The 20,003-nt window shown below is 35.3% G+C and overlaps 1 protein-coding gene across 1 annotated transcript in view; it reads right to left on the bottom strand.

Moving 5' to 3' along the window:
- Window positions 1-20,003, bottom strand: part of ME1 (malic enzyme 1) — a 148,712-nt gene that overhangs the window by 108,934 nt on the left and 19,775 nt on the right. The window contains exon 3 of the mRNA XM_006090348.3: window positions 16,676-16,825. Within this exon, the coding sequence (XP_006090410.2) occupies window positions 16,676-16,825 (150 nt within the window). The remainder of the gene's footprint in view (window positions 1-16,675; window positions 16,826-20,003) is intronic.

Below are 20,003 nucleotides of genomic sequence, written 5' to 3'. Positions count from 1 at the left end.
CCTTTGGTGTTAAACCCTAGGGAATGCTTAGGAACAGTAAACTGTTGCTGAATCGCTTCATTTTCCTGACAGTGCAGGAAAAATGTTGTGGTGATAAAGTCAGTTTTTAACTGAAATTTCTCCTTTACTATTGTTTCCTAAATGGTCATATATCTGATTTCTTTCTTTTTTGTGCTTATGTCCTCATTGTAACTTGCTTTATGCAGGGGTGATGGGGGGAGTGGGGCCGGCCGCTCACCTGCAGGCCACTCACCTGCTGATTGGCCTGCCCGACCGCCTCCAGCAGAGGGAGGCCACCTACAGGGCAATGGGGAGGCAGGGCAATGGGGGGCAGGGCCAGCCAGTGGCCATCCCCTGAAAAGCCTGCTTGGTCGCCTCCTGCAGAGTGAGGCCAGATTGCAGCTTAGGCCCGCGGCAGCTGATTTGGACATCCCCTGAGGGCTCCCGGACTGTGATAGGGCACAGGCTGGGCTGAGGGACCCCTCCCCGCCCTGAGTGCATGAATTTTCGTGTACTGGGCCTCTAGTATATGATAAATCCTCAGCCAATATCATACTCCATGGTGAAAAATTGATAGCTTTTTCCCTAAGATCAGGAACAAGACAAGGATGTCCCCTCTCACCACTCTTATTCAACATAATGCTGGAAGTTTTAACCAGAGCAATAAGGCAACAGAAAGAAATAAAAGGCATCCAAACAGGGAAGGAAGAAGTCAAACTCTCACTTTTTGTGGACGACATGATGCTGTATATAGAAAACCCTAAAGACTCTACCGAAAAACTACTGGAAACAATAAACAAATACAGTCAAATTGTAGGATACAAAATCAATGTGCAAAAATCCATTGCCTTCTAAACCAACAACAAAACTTCAGAAGAAGAAATGGAGAAAACAATTCCTTTTGCAATAGCAACCAAAAGGATAAAATACCTAGGAATAAACTTAACAAAAAATGTGAAAGACCTATACTGAAAATTACAAAACATTATTAAAAGAGATTGAAAAAGACACAACAAAATGGAAAAATATCCCGTATTCATGGATTGGAAGAATCAACATAGTTAAAATGGCCATTTTACCCAAAGCAATATACAGATTTAATGCAATCCCCATCAAAATCCAATGTCATTTAAAAAAATACAATGAGAAATCATCAGATTTGTATGGAACCACAGAAGAGCCAAATAAATCCTGGAAAAAAAAAGAATGATGCTGGAGGTATCACACTACCTGACTTCAAAATATACTACAATAATCAAAACAGCATGGTATGGGCAGAGAAACAGAATAGAGAGCCCAGCTATAAAACCACATGTATATGGACAGTTAATTTTTGACAAAGGAGCCAGAAATGCACATTGGAGTAAAGATAGTATCTTCAATAAATGGTGCTGGAAAAACTGGAAAGCCACATGGAAACAAATGAAACTGGATTGCAGTTTGTCCCCATGTACAACAATTAATTTAAAATGGATCAAAGACTTAAACATAAGACCCAAAACTATAAGTCACATAGAAAAAAATATAGGTATCAAACTTATGGACCTGGTGGTAGAGAACATTTTATGGACTTGAACCCAAAGGCAAGGGAGATAAAGGCAAAAATAAATGAATGGGACTATATCAAACTGAAGGGCTTCTGCTCAGCAAAAGAAATGAACAATAAAATAAACAGGCAGCCAACCAGATGGGAGATGATATTTGCAAACAGTAGCTCTGACAAATGTTTAAATTCCAAAATATATAAAGAACTCGTAAAACTCAACACCAAACAAATAAACAATCCAATCAAAAAGTGGGCAGAGGACCTGAAAATACACCTCTCCCAAGAAAACATACAAACAGCCAATAGATACATGAAAAGATGTTTAACCTCACTGGCAATTAGGGAAATGCAAATTAAAACTACAATGAGATACCACCTTATACCAGTTAGAGTGGCCATTATCAACAAGACAAGCAACAACAAATGTTGGAGAGGTTGTTGAAAAAAAGGGAACCCTGATTCACTGCTGGTGGGAATATAGACTGGTACAACCACTATGGAAAGCAGTCTGGCAATTCCTCAAAAAATTAAAAGTAGAGTTACCATACGACCCAGCAACCCCACTCCTGGATATATACCTGAAGAACTCGAAATCATTTATACACAAAGATATATGCACCCCTATGTTCATTGAAGCATTATTCATGGTGGCCAAGACTTGGAAACAGCCAAAGTGCCCTGCGATAGAGGACTGGATAAAGAAGATGTGGTATATATACACAATGGAATACTACATGGCCATAAGAAAGGGTGAAATAGCGTCATTTACAACATGGATGGACCTTGAGAACATTATGCAAAGTGAAATAAGTCAGATGGAAAAAGCTAAGAACTATATGAATTCACTCATAAGTGGAATATAAAACTGAAACTTTTGAACACAAACAGCAGTGTGGTGATTGCCAGAGTGGGGGAGGGGAGAGAAAAGGGTCCTAATATGAGGTGACGGGAGAAGATTTGACTTTGAGTGGTGTACACATGGTCCTATATACAGATTTTGTAACTTAGTAATCCACACATGTAACCTGTATGTTCATGTTGACTAATGTCACCCCAATAAAATTTAATTTAAAAAATTATACACACCCTTTGAATAATTATAAAGGCATGTGTTTATTAAAATACATTTCATTTTCTTTTTTTCTTTTATTTATTTATTTATTTATTTATTTATTATTAAGTATTTTTTTTATTGCTTAAAATATTACAAAGAGTAGTACATTTGTCTCCTTTTTTCATTTTCAAAGTTAAAAAGAAAACAGTGGTGAAAGTAGACATCCCTATCTTTTTCCTATTCTTAGGCAAAATGGTTTTAGTTTTTGCCCATTGAGTATGATATTGGCTGTAGGTTTGTCATAAACGGCTTTTATTATGTTGAGGTATGATCTATTTGCGCTTTGCTGAGAGTTTTTATCAAAAAAGAGTGTTGGATTTTGTCAAATGCTTTTTCTGCATCAATTGATATAATCATGTGATTTTTTTGTCTTCCAATGTGCTTATGTGATATATCACATTTTTTGATTTGTGAGTATTATACCAGCCTTGCACCCCTGGAATAAATCCCACTTGGTCATGATGTGTGATCTTTTTAATATATCGTTGGATCTGATTTGCTAATATTTTGTTGAGGATTTTAGCATCTGTGCTCATCAGAGATATTGGCCTGTAATTTTCTTTCTTTGTTGTGTCTTTATCTGGTTTTGGAATTAGGGTAATGCTGGCCTCATGAAAAAAGCTTAGAAGTATTCCTTTTTCTTGAATTTTTTGGAACAGTTTGAGGGTGTTAGTTCTTCTTTGAATGTTTGGTAAAACTCCCCTGTGAACCCATCTGATCCAGAGCTTTAGTCTGCTGGAAGTTATTTCATTACTGCTTCAATTTCATCAGTAGTTATTGGCCTATTCAGGTTTTCTGTTTCTTCCTGATTGAGTTTTGGAAGACTGTATTTTTCTAGGAATTCTGCAATGAAGCAGGATATAAAAATTAACACCCAGAAATCTTTGGCATTTTTATACACTAACTAGAGGCCCAGTGCACAAAAATTCATGCACTCGGTGGTGGGGGGGGGTGTCCCTCAGCCTGGCCTGCACCCTCTCGCAGTCCGGGAGCCCTTGGGGGATGTCTGACTAATGGGGAGCGGGCCTTTAGTTGGACATCCTTAGCGCTGCCGCTGAGGCAGGAGAGGCTCCCGCTACCAATGCTGCACTGACCAACCATGAGCCAGCTTCTGGCTGAGTGGCGCTGCCCCTGTGGACCACCATTCCTGGATTAAGCGTCTGCTTCCTGATGGTCAGTGCGCATGATGGTAACCAGTCGTTTCCAGTTGTACTGCCATTAGCGTCAATTTGCATAATACCCTTTATTATATAGGATAATGAATTCATAGAAAGAGAAACTAAAAAAATAATCCCATTTACCACTGCAACAAAAAAAAATTAAGATACTGAGAATTAGCCGAAACCGGTTTGGCTCAGTGGATAGAACGTCGCCTGCGGACTGAAGGGTCCCAGGTTCGATTCCAGTCAAGGGCATGTACCTGGGTTGCGGGCACAACCCCGGTGGGGGATGTGCAGGAGGCGGCTGATCGATGTTTCTCTCTCATCGATGTTTCTGACTCTCTATCTCTCTCCCTTCCTCTCTGTAAAAAATCAATAAAACATATTTAAAATAAAAAAGATACTGAGAATTAAATTTAACCAAGAAGGTAAAAGACCTGTTCTTAGAAAACCATGGGACGTTGAAAAAAGAGATAGAGAAAGATATAAACAAGTGGAAGAATATACGGTGTTCATGGATTGGTAAAATCAACATCATTAAAATGTGCATACTACCCAAAGCAATCTATAGATTTAATGCAATCCCTACTTAAAATACCAATGGAATATTTCACAGATCTAGAACAAACACTACAAAAATTTACATGGAATTAAAAAAGATCCCAAATAGCCACAGCAATCTTGAGAAAGAAGAACAAAGTTGGAAGAATCACAATACCAGATATCAAGTAATACTACAAAGCCACTATACTCAAAATAGCCTGGTACTGTCACAAGAACAGGCATATAGATCAATGGAACAGAACAGAGAACCCAGAAATTAACTCAAACCATTATGTTCAATTAATATTTGACAAAGAAGGCGAGAGCATACAATGGAGTCAAGACAGTCTCTTCAATAAATGGTGTTGGGAAAACTGGATAGGTACATGCAAAAAAAAATAAGAAAGAAAAGAAACTAACCTACCAACTTACACCATACACAAGAATTAACTCAAAATGGATAAAGGACTTAAATGTAAGTCTGAGATGTCACCAAAATTTCAGACATCTCTCATAGCAGTATGTTTATGGATACAGTTCCTGGGGCAATAGAATCTAAGGAGAAATAAACTAATGGGACTACATCAAAATAAAAAGCTTCTGCACAGCAAAAGAAACAATAGACAAAATAAAAAGAGAGCCCATTGCATGGGAGAATATATTTGCCAATAATTTTTCCAATAAGGGGTTAATTTCCAATATATATAAGGAACTCATACAACTTAACAAAAGGAAGACAAACAATCCAATTAAAAAAATGGGTAAAGGACCTAAATAAACACTTCTCCAAAGTGGACATACAGATGGCCAAGAAACATATGAAAAAATGCTCAAAGTCACTAATCATCTGAGAGATGCAAATTAAAATGACAATGAGGTATCAGTTCACACATGTCAGAACAGCTATCATCAACAAATCAAGAAATGACAAATGCTGGCGAGGATGTGGTGAAAAAGGAACCCTCATGCACTGCTGGTGGGAATGCAGACTGGTGCAGTCACTGTGGAAAACAATATGGAGTTTGCCCATCAGCAGATGAGTGGATAAAAAAGCATACATTTACACAATGGAATACTATGCAGTTGTAAAAAAGAAAGAACTCTTACCATCTGCAATAGCATGGTTGGACCTAGAGAGTATTATGCTAAGCTAAATAAGGCAGTCAGAAAAAGGTAAGTATCATATGATTTCACTCATATGCGAAATCGAGTGAACAAAATAAACTGATGAACAAAATAGATCCAGAGACATAGAAGCATGGAACAGACTGATGAATTTCAGAGGGAAGGCAGGGGAGGAGGGATGGGTGGGAAGTGATTAACCGGGGAACTTATATGCATATATGAACAAAGACAATAGAATGATGAAGGCCTGGGAGGGATTGGTACGACACGGAGGGCGTCAATGGGAAAACAAACAAATAAACAAACAAACAAAGAGGACATCTATAATACTGTCAACAATAAAAAAAAAAATAAAAAGAAATCCCTTTATTATTCTTTATTACTATCCTCTGTTCATTTCCTTCACAATACAAGCTATACTCATATTTATTTGTTCACTTGACTATTACCTGTAAATTCAACAATGGCAGGAAATATGTCTTTTATTTACCTACACTCCGATTCGTAAAGTGCCTGGCATGCAGTGGACACTCAATAAATTTCTACTAAAAAAAGAATGGAAAGGAGGAATAATGAACACATGATAAGCATGCAGCTTCTCTGAACACAGTCCCACTGTAGAAAACATAATCAATCTAAGATAAGAGCACAACCTTGGTCTAGGACAGTGATGGCAAACTTTTTGAGCTCGGCATGTCAGCATTTTGAAAAACCCTAACTTAACTCTGGTGCCGTGTCACATATAGAAATTTTTTGATATTTGCAATCATAGTAAAACAAAGACTTATATTTTGATATTTATTTTATAGATTTAAATGCCATTTAACAAAGAAAAATCAACCAAAAAAATGAGTTCGCGTGTCACCTCTGACACGCGTGTCATAGGTTCGCCATCACTGGTCTAGGAGGATCTGATGGTTAATTTTACTTATTTATTTATTTATTTAATTGATTTCAGAGAGGAAAGGAGAGGGAGAGACAGAGATAGAAATATCAATGATGAGAGAATCATTGATCAGCTGCCTCCTGCTTTTCTGCATTTATTCAATTTAAAACTAATATTAGCACACCAAGTAATTAAGTACAAATTAATTAATGTTCTGATAGTTAAAATCCAGAGTACTTTTTTCCATGGTAGAAAACACAGGAAAGAATCCTAAGGTAACACTGAATTAATCAGACAGATGGCATTTATTTGGCAGATTGTCAATAAAAATTAACTTCTTCCATTAGGGAAATAATATACTTACACATTTTCAGCTTTCAAAATAAATTACCTCATTTCATAGTGAAATGATTTTTTATGTCACAAGGCAGTACTATTTTTATAAAATATGTAAAATATGATACTCTCCAAATATTTATAAATGTCATTCATTCAACCACCAGACTATGATTAGGATTTATATTGTTAAATGAGAAATTTCTTTGCTCAGAAAGAAATAAAATGAAGATTTATTTTAAGTAGATAATTACAGCAGGTCCTCAAGTAGCACTGTTTTGTTCAACATCTTTTTTTATAACATGAGATGTTTATATTAGCCTACTGCAATTGGTTTCAATATATGTCATTTTGCTTACAGTCACATAACCTATCAATGTTAAAGGAGGACTTTGTGTGCATAATTTGTCTATCAAATAATTTTATCACAGTAAATATAAAACATTATAAAATATACATATATTGAGCTAAAATTGACAATTTCAATTAAAGGGTTAAAATTTATCTTGCATAAAATCCAACATTTAAAGGTATTAAAATAATTATTAGACAATATTAAATGTATATTATTTTGTCAAGAAAACGGATGAAAACAAATCTTTAAATTTTCAGAAGCATACCTAGAAAGCATGTAGAAAATTTTGGGAAAGATAATAAAATTCTAACCTGGCTATTTCTCCTCCACTACTGATTTGGGTGGCGGGGGCTTGTGGGAAAGGTGGAAGCACTGCCTCAGAGAAAATTCTTCCTAATAATTTCTCCATTAGCTACACTGCAACTAAGTTAAGGAAAACATATAAAAATAACGAGAGCTTAAAAGCATGTACAGAAAAAGGATGAAAAAAACTACAAAAAATAAAAATTAGATCAGAATAAAGTTATTATTTTAAATGAGAAAATGTTAACATAAAACTTTTAATCCAGTCAAACTGAAGAAATGTTGCAACCAAAGCATTATAGCGAGGGTACAGCTGTGTAAACTGACGTGTTTGTGCAATTGTTTGGGAGATGAAGTAGGAATCCTGATGAGTTGTATCATCAAATCATTTTAAATCTGTTTTAAATCATTTCTTATTTAAAAACATATTTTTAATAATTCTTAATATTGTGATTAAGTTGTTACCAAAAAACCTTCCTGAATTAGAAAGCAGGGTTACTTGAAATGATGTGTGATTTAGTTGTACTTTAGGACATGTTCCAAATACCTAAAATTATTCATCTGTAGGCTGAGTCTTCAAAAATTCACAGCATTTCCTTGTTAAAAGTGACCTTAGAATTCAACTATTTTACAATCACACCCAATGCAAGAATCACATGTATAACCTGTATGACCAATGATTATCTACACCATGTGAATATTTCCAATGAGGAGAAAAGGAAGCCTATTCCAATGTAAGATAGTTAAATTATCAGAAATCTTCCTTTACATTTAAGTTAAATCTAACCCTGTAATAATTTCCATCCATTCATTTTGTGTTCTGGGGCTATACCATGCAAGTGTACTCTTTTTCCACATGAAAATCTTTCAAATAAGTGAGACTTGACTATATCCCTTTCAAGTCTTTTCTTTTAGGATAAACATTTCTATTTCTTCCAACACTTTCTCATATAGTGGTAAGTTTTCAATAACTGACACTGCTTTAGTTACTCTTCTTAGGACAAATCTCAGTTTGCCAATGACCCTCCAAAAATATGGCATCCAAAACTAAACACAGGTATGATCTGGGTATGTGATGCAAAATAGCCATTGCCTCCCTTTTTAAAAAAATCTTTATTTTCAGTAATGAAAACTGGAATTTATAATCCTTCTTAAAAAATATAAAAACACCCAAATTAATACACTGTCATAAATACTACCTGAGATAAAACTTGGCAATTTTTCTTAATTCTCCATATGCTATACGTAAACTAAACTTAAATCAAAACACTTGGGTGTGCCACACAGACTGTGGCAGTTATTTTTGGATCCCAAACTTGAATTTCCATTTAAGTTTTCCACACTTAAAGTCTCAAGATGAACTGTTACTTTATACTTCAGGGCCTTTTACAATAAAAGATAAGTTTCACGGCCTTGCTAAAGAAATTTGTCTATGCATATGTGAGGACAATCTTTAGGTCTTGATGTGAAGAATTAATGTTTGAATCATGCCTACGTTTTTTCCATTCTCCAAATTTTTCCTAATTAAAGTGATACTTAGGAAAGAAGACAGTTGGCATTTTAAACTACTTCTGGGCACACACTGCATTTCCAGTACGTAAGACTGAGGATACTCTACCTCACTTACTTAATGACAGTCACATATACATTTTCATCAATAGCACATTTAGTCTGATCAGAAAATATTGTTAATCTGAATTAACTAGTAGTTCAAAAAGTCATCTAAATCTCCATATTAAACTAAAATCAACTATTTTCAAATAAGTATCTCTAAAAAAAATCAATCGAGGAAACAGTTAAGAGACCTCAACTAGTCCAGACATTCCATTTAACTTGTTCATATCTTTGAGAAAAAATTCCACCATGTGCTTTTTCTCATACTTTAAAATAGCACAGGTAAAAATATTAGGCCAATTTCAAGGGAAATAAATACTGGGACAAAAGTATATTTTTTAATAAATTTAATCAAAGTGAAAGACTTACTGCTATAGGTAAATGGTAAACAGTTTATTACATCTAACATTAAAATGATCACTTTTCTAGAAGCATTAAAAATTAGTTGCTCTCTTAAATATCAAGTATCTGAATTTCTAAAGATATAGAAAATTACAATATGATAAGAAATAAAATTACAAACTAAGCCAGAGCTATAAGCTAAAAATATTCCATGGTTCACAAAAGTCTCCTAAATATTTCTAAAGATTTTAAAGTGATTGAACTGAAGAAAGCCAAATCCAAGCAAGAATAGTCTCAGTTTAGAGGAAAGGGGGATGGGGGAGTAGTGAAAGTAAAGAGGGTCAAATATATGGTGACAGAAAAAGATTTGACTTGGATGGAGGGCACACAATACAACTTACAGATGATGGATCATAGATATGTACTTGAAACCTATACTTTTATTAATGAACTAGAGGCCCGATGCACAAAATTTGTGCAAGGACCTTAGCCCAAGCCCCCGCCCGCCACTGCTGCTACCACTGCGGCCAGGGGCTTCTGCCACCTCTGCCACGGCCCCCGCCCGCTGCAGCTTTGTCCAGAAGGACATCAGGTCTAATTAGCATATTACGCTTTTATTATTATAGATGTCATCCTCAATAAATTTAACTTAAAAAATAGTCCTGGTTCACCTGGTTTAGAACCTCCTCACCCCTACCTAGAAACTTCAAGAGTGAGATGAGCTAGGACAGCAAGAGATGTCAACTAACATAAGGGCACTGGGTAACTTGGCAGGTTACATCACTATGGTCCAGTAACAACGAGACAACACTAAACTATTGACAGTGCCACAACCTTATTTCAAGGGTTAAATTATTTAATTTGCAGCTATAAAAACTGGCTGTGAAACCATGTTTCTTTGCCATAACCAACTTAAACTCTTTATTATCAATTTCTGAGTTACTGAAGTACTTAGAGCTTAGTAAAAGTAAAACTGCCCTCACGTCTTTATAGAGCATCATAAAAATAGGCTACGTTTAAGAAAACCAGGTAGATCTAAAGTGAGAAAACATACAGAACAAGAATATGAAAGTTTCCATTCTACTAACTGTTCATTTGATAGTAATTATAATCCATACTACATGATGAGAACATTCTTGGGTTAAAGGAGTAATAACTTTGGGTAGGTTTCTTTTACATTTATTTTTTAAAATTCTTTTCTTACTGCTATTTCATAAGCCAAAATCAGGTAAAATTGACACCCTCACTGTATAAGATGACAAAATCTGCTGAACTTTTGGCTCTCTGAGAAACTGCATGTTTCTGTATGAGTAAACGATCTCCACTTCGAATTGTGGTCTAATCATGGTCATGGTTATGACCATTTCTATTTTATGTTCTCACATGAAACTGCACATGGGATAATAAAAAAACTTAGTCCTCACAAATTAAATAACGAATACTCTACTTCAAGTCCTTTTTGGAATTCCAAAGAAAACAAACAACAAATGTAGAAACACTACTTTAGTATTTTGTTTTGGTTCATCTTAATGTTCCCTTTTATGCATTTCCTTAAGAATTTTCTAGGAAAAAATAAAACTAAAAATTAAAACATCTTAATGAATGATTTGCTTTGACAATTAATCTTATTGTTAATTTTAATCACTGTCAATATCAAAACAGGTACCATTTATGTGGCATATATAATGTTAATTAAAATACTAAGAGCTTTAAATACAATATTTACTAAGTTCCAGGTCATACATTTAAATGCCTACTAGACATCTGTACTTGGAAGACCCAAAGATATTTAAAACTCAGCATGTCCCCAAAAGAACTTTCTATTCCCTTACAAACATATTCCAGTGTTCTAAAACTTGGTAAATGGTACCATCATTCACTTAGTCATGAAGAAACCTGGGAGCTACAATACCAGATGTAATAACTACTATCTGGGAACAGCTACCGTATGCCAAGAATTATGCTAGGTACATTATCTACAACAAAATCTAACCTCCATCCTCCAAAAACTTGCATAATAAGCATTATTCTGTGAAATCTTACAATAAACAATCCTGTTTAATTTTAGTTAATTCAAATTTTCCACAATTAACTTGAGCATTGAACACTTTTTTCACCATAACATTTGGCAAGTCAACCAATGGTACTAGTTGTAAATATTTTTTTTAAGAACTGTAATCAACAAAATTATATTTGCTCATCCTTTTTGCCAAAATCATATCAGTGAATTACTGTATAAAAATTAGTAAGTGAAAGGAGTATAATGTGTGTTTAAAGATGTATTATCTATATTTAATCAAAATTCTACTTCCTCACAGCCTGATTCCTTGAAGTGAGTCCAATTTCTTTCAGATCTATTATTTATGAGAACTTACCTTTTAGAACAATATGGTTAAACAGTAGGAGAAATAAAGAACATTACCAATACTTTATCGTTTTCTATGTGAGCAGATGAATACAGTAATATTAAAATACTATTTCTATGAGGCAGCAAAAAACATATATTAATTCAGCACCAACCAGGTACTAAGCCTAAATAGGATGAAAAGTACAAATATAATTTATAAAATATGATCCCTTCTCTCTAGATGCTTACAAACTGTTCGATAGAACATCAGAAATATGAAAAATAGAAACATGCTTAATTGCCAAAGGCATGATAAAATGGTATGTAGCTAATAAGAACAGATAAGAAAAGGAGATGATTCCTGGAAAATGCAGTCTAAAATATAGTAGGTAGAAATATTTCCAAATAAATTATGTAAATCTGCTTTAAAAACATTTTTTAAAAAAAAAGATTGACAGAATACAAATAATTTAATTAACACATTAAGCTTAGCATTCTGCAAAAATACAAAATGGTTTCTAGCTTCCAAAAATTACACCTCTATCAACAAATTAGCCACAATTAGACAAGCATATTCCACTACCAAATATTGGATCTGCAAAAATCCAAATGTTATGGATATATGCAAAGGAGGTAATCCAAGCAAACTCAACACCATTCTTAAACATGATTATCCATGAAAGCTTGAAAAACCCACACAAATTATGCCAAAAAGAAAAGAAATCCCACACAAAAAACAATAAATGGATATTCCAGCATCTTACCTTAAGAAAAAATATACTGGAAGTAGAAGCATTCTTATAAGAATTTATTTTTTTGATACCTAGCCAAATTTTAATGCCATATTCAAAATGAAAAATAAATATCTAGTCATAGTAAGTAAAATATAGTTAAGCTATGAAACTTTATTACACTCAGTACTTGTAATATTAACCCTTAACTTTCACTTAACATGTTCCTAATTGCTACCACCAAATTCACAAAGTAAATATAATAACAGGTATAATCCTCCTGTTCACTTTCGGAATGTCTTAGAATACCCGCTGTTGCAACAGGAAAGGTTTATAGACATTTGTCAATTTTGGCTTTAAACAAATAGTGTATTTGCTAACTGATGCCTGAAAGACCCATCATTATTCAAACACAATCACCATTTCCTTTCCAATTAAATACAATATCACATGATCTCACTCATTTATGGATAATAAAGACCATTATAAACTGATGAACAAAAATAGATACAGGGGCAGAGCAGCATCGAACAGACTGTCAAACTACAGCGGGAAGGCTGGGGAGGGTTGGGGGGCGAGAGGGGGGCGGTAAGAGATCAACCGAAGGACTTGTATGCATGCATATAAGCATAACCAATGGACACAAGACACTGGGGGGTAGGGGAGGCCGGGGAAATGTCAAGGGGGGGGGAGGAGACATATGTAATACTCTTTGTAATACTTTAAGCAATAAAAAAATTTTTAAAAAAGAAAAATAAATAAATATAATATCTAAATTTATGCTACATAATATGTTTTCAAACAAGTTCCTTTTTATAATTATGGGAGAAGCCATGAGAACTATTCTACTAACAACTTCAAAATCATCAAAAGTTTAACAAAATATAAACATTAAAAATCAACATGACAGAAACTGCCATAATATTGTGGAAAATTAAAAGAATAATACAATGAATACTTCCACCTAGATTCAATATTTGTGAGCATTTTGCTGTCTCCTACCTCCTGCCATACCTCCTCCTCTCTCCCTCTCCTATCATTCTATCTGTCCGTCCATCCATCCATCCACCCATCCATCCATCCATCCATCCTCCCATCCATCCACCCTGTTTATTTCAGACAAAGCCCCCAGAAATTAAATATATTAATACTTCTAAAGAAAAACAAATTATACTATATAGACTATAAATAGTCATACAGCCATATAAAGACTATAAATTCAGTTCACATTTTGTCACAAATGGGTTCAGATAGATCAGGTTGTATCCCAAATGAGATTTCTTTTAATGTTTTGGTTTTCAAAGTTTTGGATTTGAAAAATGGGAAAGGATGGCGGGCAGTAGTATTATCCCTATATTACAGAGGAGGAAACATTAAATAATTTATTCAAAACTAAAATAAGTAGCAAAACCAGAAGTGAAAATAAGCAAACTACTCCAGAGTAGTTAAAAGCACTGCTCTAGGAAGCCTCCAATCCCAGAGGAAATCCTTGAGACCTTCTTTTTCTTTATCCAGAATCTGAACCCTCACCCCTAATTCCATTGCTTCCCTCCTAATCTGAGTCACTTGGTTTACTGCAACAGCCTACTAACCAGGCTACCTGATTCTTCTACCTACTTAATAGTAAAAGCCAATGTTCTTTAAAATAGCATACAAGAACCTATAGGTTCTGGACCCTCTCATTTATCTTAATATCTGTTATCACATCTACTACTCCCTCTCTCACTCCACTCCAGCCTCACTGGTCTCTACGCTGCCCTGGTCTCCACGCATGTTCCCAGTTAGGAACCTGGCACTGACTATTCCTCCTGCCTGGCACACATTTCCTCTGTATCTTAATGACTTCCCCTCACTCCTCCAATATCACCTTCCAATGAGGCCCACACTATCACTCTATTTAAAATTGCAACTGCCCCCTCCAAAGCAACTGACACTTCGGATCCCCTTGTTCCTGCTCTACTCTTTCTTTCTCCTAAACACTTAACTACCTGCAAACATTCTAGACAATATACTTATTTCTTATTTTCCTGTCTTTTGTACTTAGATTTATACATATACCAAAGTATCCCCAGTCCTTAGAAAATCATCTAGTATATAAGTGCTCAAAAATAATTGTTGCTATTGAGATTTCTATGTCAATTTCAACCTAAGCTCCTCCACATTTCTTATAGTTGTTAGCATTTCTCAGAATCTCTCAGAAAAGTTAGAATTTCAATAAATATACTTAAATTGTATTTTAAAATAGCCATGTTTTATCCAATTATGCTTTGATTAAGATTCTTTATGTAGAATTATATTTTATAGACATGGACAGATGTTATGACGTCACTCAGAGAAGACAATAAAGTAGGTAACAGTTTATATATATAGTATGATCCCTTCTATAAGCAAAAACAGTATGTATTTGTGTATATCAGGGTTTGGGGCATGATGACATTAGGTATTTAAAAAATATTTTTCCATGTGTATATTTGCATTTTCTCTTTTTTTCATCAATATGTATTATTTGTATGATTAAAAAATAATATACAGCCCTAGCTGGTTTGGCTCAGTGGATAGGGCATTGGACTATGGACTGGAAGGTCCTGGGTTCGATTCCAGTCAAGGGCACATGCTCAGGTTACAGGCTCGATCCTCAGTAGGGGCGTGCAGGAGGCAGCTGATCAATGATACTCTCTCATCATTGATGTTTTTATCTCTCTCTCCCTCTCCCTTCCTCTCTGAGATCAATAAAAATATATTAAAAAAAATAAAAATAAAAAAATAATATATAGTCCTGGCTGGTGTTTTTAAGTGGTTAGAGTGCCGGCCCACACATCAAAGGGTCCTGGGTTTGATTCCTAGTCAAAGGCATGTACCTGGGTTGCAGGTTCTATCCCTGGCTCCAGTCAAGGTGTGTGTGGGAGGCAACCAATGGATGTGTCTCTCTCACAGTGATCTCTCTCTCTCTCTCTCTTTCTCTTTCTTCCTCTCCTACCCTTCCTCCCTCCCTTCCACTCTCTCTGAAAAGCAATGGAAAAATTATCTTCAGGTGAGGAATAACAACAACAAAAAGAATTAGCCACATCACCCCTTGTATAAAGAGAAGAAGTAGATCAATATTTATAGGTAGTCTGTTAAATGATACTAATAGCACATATCTATTGCATTATATAATGGCTATTTTAACAGTGAATACAAATTTTCTTTCATAGAAAGGACAAGATTTAGAATTTAGCTGGCAAATGTATTGTGAGGAATAATTTTTTGAGGTATATGAGTAGTGTATTATTTTTATTTTGTTAATTCTCACTGAAGGATATTTTTTTCCCATTGATTTTTAGAGAGAGTGGAAGAAAGGGAGGGAAAGGGAGAGAAAGAAAGAGAAACATTTGTGTGAGAGAGACACATCAACTAGTTGCCTCCTGCACATACCCTGACCGCCCTGACCAGGGCGGGGAGCAAACCCACAACTGAGGTACTTGCCCTTGACTGGGAATGGAACCCACAAACCTTTGGTAGGAGGGGCCCTCACTCTAACCACTTAACGACACTGGTCAGGGTCTAGTTCTTTTATTTATACAAAGGGTAACATGGAATAGGTATGCTAAATACTACTACATTCGTATATCTATGTAAAATCCACATATTCAATCTAACTTTCAATGACAATGCTTTTAGTAGGCTTTTATATTTTTAGTATAAACTTATAAACATTTCTCTTTGTCTTTAAATTCATTAATATATTGAATAAAGTGAAGCTGTAGATTTAGAAAAACTGTATTGATCATTAAAGGTAACTATTATTTCACTTAAGGGAAATCAACAAAAAAACTACTTGAATGCCAACACTGATTTTAGAAAACAGTAGTCTACCATTTTCACAAAAATTTCAAATCTTTGCTTTAACCTATAAAATATATACATACGGAGCTCCAGTGGCGCAATCGGTTAGCATGCGGTACTTATAAAATATATACTTAATAGTGATAATTAACATCTTAAAGACAAGTTTAATTATGAGCAATTATTCTCTTTCCAAATAAAAAACAAGTTCATTTACTCTCTGTAAAAGGAAACCTAAATTGGTTTAGAAATACTTTCCCCTTATCTTAAATCTAGAAAGAAAATACTATGTTTTTAATGTTATATATGTTTATATTTAATGTCCTTTTAAATAAAATTTGATTTAGATTTTCCAAAGTTCAATTCCATTCAATATTTTATTGCAAAACCTTTACAAAAAATAAATAAATAAGGACATGAATTGTATTTAAAATAAAAGTTTACATACCCTGGTTTCCGAAAAACTAAACTATATTGCTGGCAAGCCAGACCCACAGTGGGAGTATAAACAATAGGCATGAACTTCTCAATGTCAGACATAAGCACTCGATAAAAGAGCTTTTCATTTCTATCTTGAAGATCCATTAAGAGAAGATACCTGTGGAAAATGGACAAAATGAGGTCTATATTCCAACAAAGCCATGAAATAGCTGCTTAGAAATCTTATTAAAGATTTTTCAACAAAGTATTAAGAACTTTTTAGGTCACACAGGAAACATCTGATCAAAAAAAACACTTCAGAAATATTCTTAAATACCTCAAAGAATGAAGAACCATAAACCTCCTCGAATGTCATTCAAATATTAAAATAATTGCTAAAACAGAAGTTTTACTTAATATTTAAAATGACTTTATCCCTATTTTAAAATGAAAGAATGATGAAAATACCATTATACATATAGCATTAACTTTAAGTAAACACAGAGACTTCATCCTTTAACCTTCAGTGCTGAATAACCAAGGGAAATAACAAATGAAAAATGAGTAAGGAATATAGCACCAACCTTAAAAATTACTAAGGTAGCGAGAAAGTTCAAGGGACTTTTCTTATTATTTGTATCAAATAGTTTTTCTTTCTAGAGGCATTTTTGACCCAGACTTATCTTTCTAAGCATCAAACGTATCATGTTACCTGGAGCCTTCAATGGTTTGTAAAATAAAACTCAAATTGTTTGGTATAATTTAAAAGAATATTTTAAGATTGTACTTAGTAATCTTACCAGCCTTTTTGGATTGATTTCCATTCCCTGAAGTAGTTTAAAATGCACAGCATTTAGTGTCAGACATACAGGATTCTAATGCTGGGCAAATAGATAGGTTATGCTAACCCAAAAAATTAAAATTTAGGAAGAAGATGATGACTTTTAGACATGCTAAAATTGATTTAGCAAATGTGTAAGTCCTCATTGCTAAATCAAAGATCAACCCTCAGACCTCATTTTATTTATCAGAACATTTGACTCAAGTGGCACTCCCTATAAGTCAATAAATGCTCTTTACTTGACTTCTAGGACATCATATTCTCTTCATTTTCTTTCTACCTCACTAGTTTCCTGTTTCTTTGCAATTTCTTTTTTGTTTCTTTTTGCTGTTTTCTCTTCTCTGCAAGGTCTCTAATACATTAGGCTTTACTTTCAACATATATCCAAAATCTAAACACCTTCATTGCTACCACACTGGGTCTAAATCACCATCATCTTTTGCTTGGATTATTATAATAGTCTCCTAAACATTCTTCCAGCCTACATTCTATTCTCAACATTGCAGCCATTCTCTTCTTGAAATGTAGCTCAGATGATGTTGATTTCCTGTTCAAAACCTTGAAAGGCTTCCCTTTTCACTCAGATTAATAGCAGAAGTCCTTTCTTGGCCTTCAAATACATAATCTATCCTCTATTACCTTGATAACTTCCTTTCCCAACCTACCATTCTTCCCCTCACTCATTCTATTCCTGGCACAGGTATCCCTACTGATCCTCATACCAGAAAAAGAATATAAAGTAAAAACATAAGCTGAAGGAAGAACTTAAGTAACAAGTGCAAGAGATTGTGGAGAGGTTTAAGAAGCAGGAAAAATACACAACTGGACAAGCTGAGTCAGTCTTTTTCTCTGGCTGCCCGACATCACCCATGGGCTCATGAAAAAAGTGGCCATGGCAGGAATGGAGGTTATCACGGGCTCGGCAATATGGACTTCCAGTCACTAAGGCTGACCTGCCTTTAGACTCTCCTGAGTGCCCAATCTGCCAGAGGCCAACACTGCATGCTGATTGGGTGCCATTCCACGGGGTGATCAGCAAGCCACCTGGTGGCAGGTGATTACATTGGACTGCTTCCATTATGGAAGAGGCAGCATTGTAGTTACTGGAATTGACACTTACTCTGGATACAGATTTGCCTTCCCTACACACAATGCTTCAGCCAAAACTACCATCTGTAGACTTACAGAATGCCTTATCCACCATTATGGTATTCCACAAGGCATTGTTTCTGATTAAGGGACTCACTTTAGAGCAAATGAAGCATGGCAATGGGCCCATATTCATGAAATTCACTGGTCTTACCATGTTTCCCCACCATCCTGAAGCAGCTGACTTGACAGAATGGTGGAATGGCCTTCTGAGGTTCAGTTACAGCACCAGCTAGGTGGTAATACCTTGCAAAGCTGAGGCAAAGTTCTCTAGGAGGCTATGAATCCGTGTCCAGTATGATGCTATTTCTCCCATAATCAGGATTCACAGGTCCACGAACCCAGGGGTAAAAATGGAAGTGGCACCACTCACTATTATCGCAGTGACCCACTAGCAAAATGTCTGCTTCTTGTCCCCATGACTTTATGCTCTGCTGGCCAATAAGTCTTAGTTTCAAAAGGAGGGATGTTTCCACCAGGAGACAATTATTCCATTAGATTGGAAATTAAGATGGCTACTAGCCACTATGGACACCACATGCCTCTGAATCAATAAGCAAAGAAGGAAGTTACTGTGCTGGCTAGGGTGAGTGATCCGGCCTACTAAGGGGGATTTGGACTGCTTCTCCATTATTAGTAGTAGTATTCTCTTTAGTAAAAAGGAATTCTGCAAGCAGTCTGCCTTTAGACTCGAACTGCAAGTCTTTTCTTGTTCTCCAGCTGCCAGTCTACCTGCAGACTTAGGACTTAACCAGGCTCCACAATCATGGGAGCCAATCCCTTGAAATAAATATATATCTCCATCCAACAGGATGTAATGTGTGTGTAAGTGTGTGTGTGTGTGTGCGCGCACACACACAACACATATATCCTGTTGCTTCTGCTTCTCTGAAGACCACTAGAAAACCCTGACTAATACAAATACTTACTTGGTATTGAGTTAGCTACCTCTTCTAAACTTCACAACAATATTATGAAATAACTATTCTCTTCAATCCATAAATAAAAAACCTGAGGTTTAGTGCCTAAATAAGGGAAGAGTCCAAAGCAGAGGGCAAGGCATACAGAGTGGTCCTGACAGTGGTTGTGATGGTTTGCTCGAGGCCCCAATGCTAGTGAAACACAGCCAGAATTTCAACCTAGGGCTATCTCATTACAGAGATAGGGCACACGTTACCTTTATCTCTGTGCAAACATGGAAACTGAATTCTAAACACAGTAAGTGACCTAAATTCGCACTAGCATTAGAACCAGGTTTAGAAGTTGAAAAAGTGCATCCAATATGCACTCATAGTCTGACTAAAAGCCACTTTAACCTGTTTTGCTCTGTTCAGGATGGCATTTCCTGATAACTTACCTTTATAGC

This window comes from Myotis lucifugus, unplaced genomic scaffold (assembly GCF_000147115.1).
Source record: "Myotis lucifugus unplaced genomic scaffold, Myoluc2.0 scaffold_71, whole genome shotgun sequence".
Classification (NCBI taxonomy): Eukaryota; Metazoa; Chordata; class Mammalia; order Chiroptera; family Vespertilionidae; genus Myotis; species Myotis lucifugus.
The sequence above is the reverse complement of the archived record's forward strand: the minus strand, read 5'-3'. Positions and strand labels throughout refer to the sequence as shown.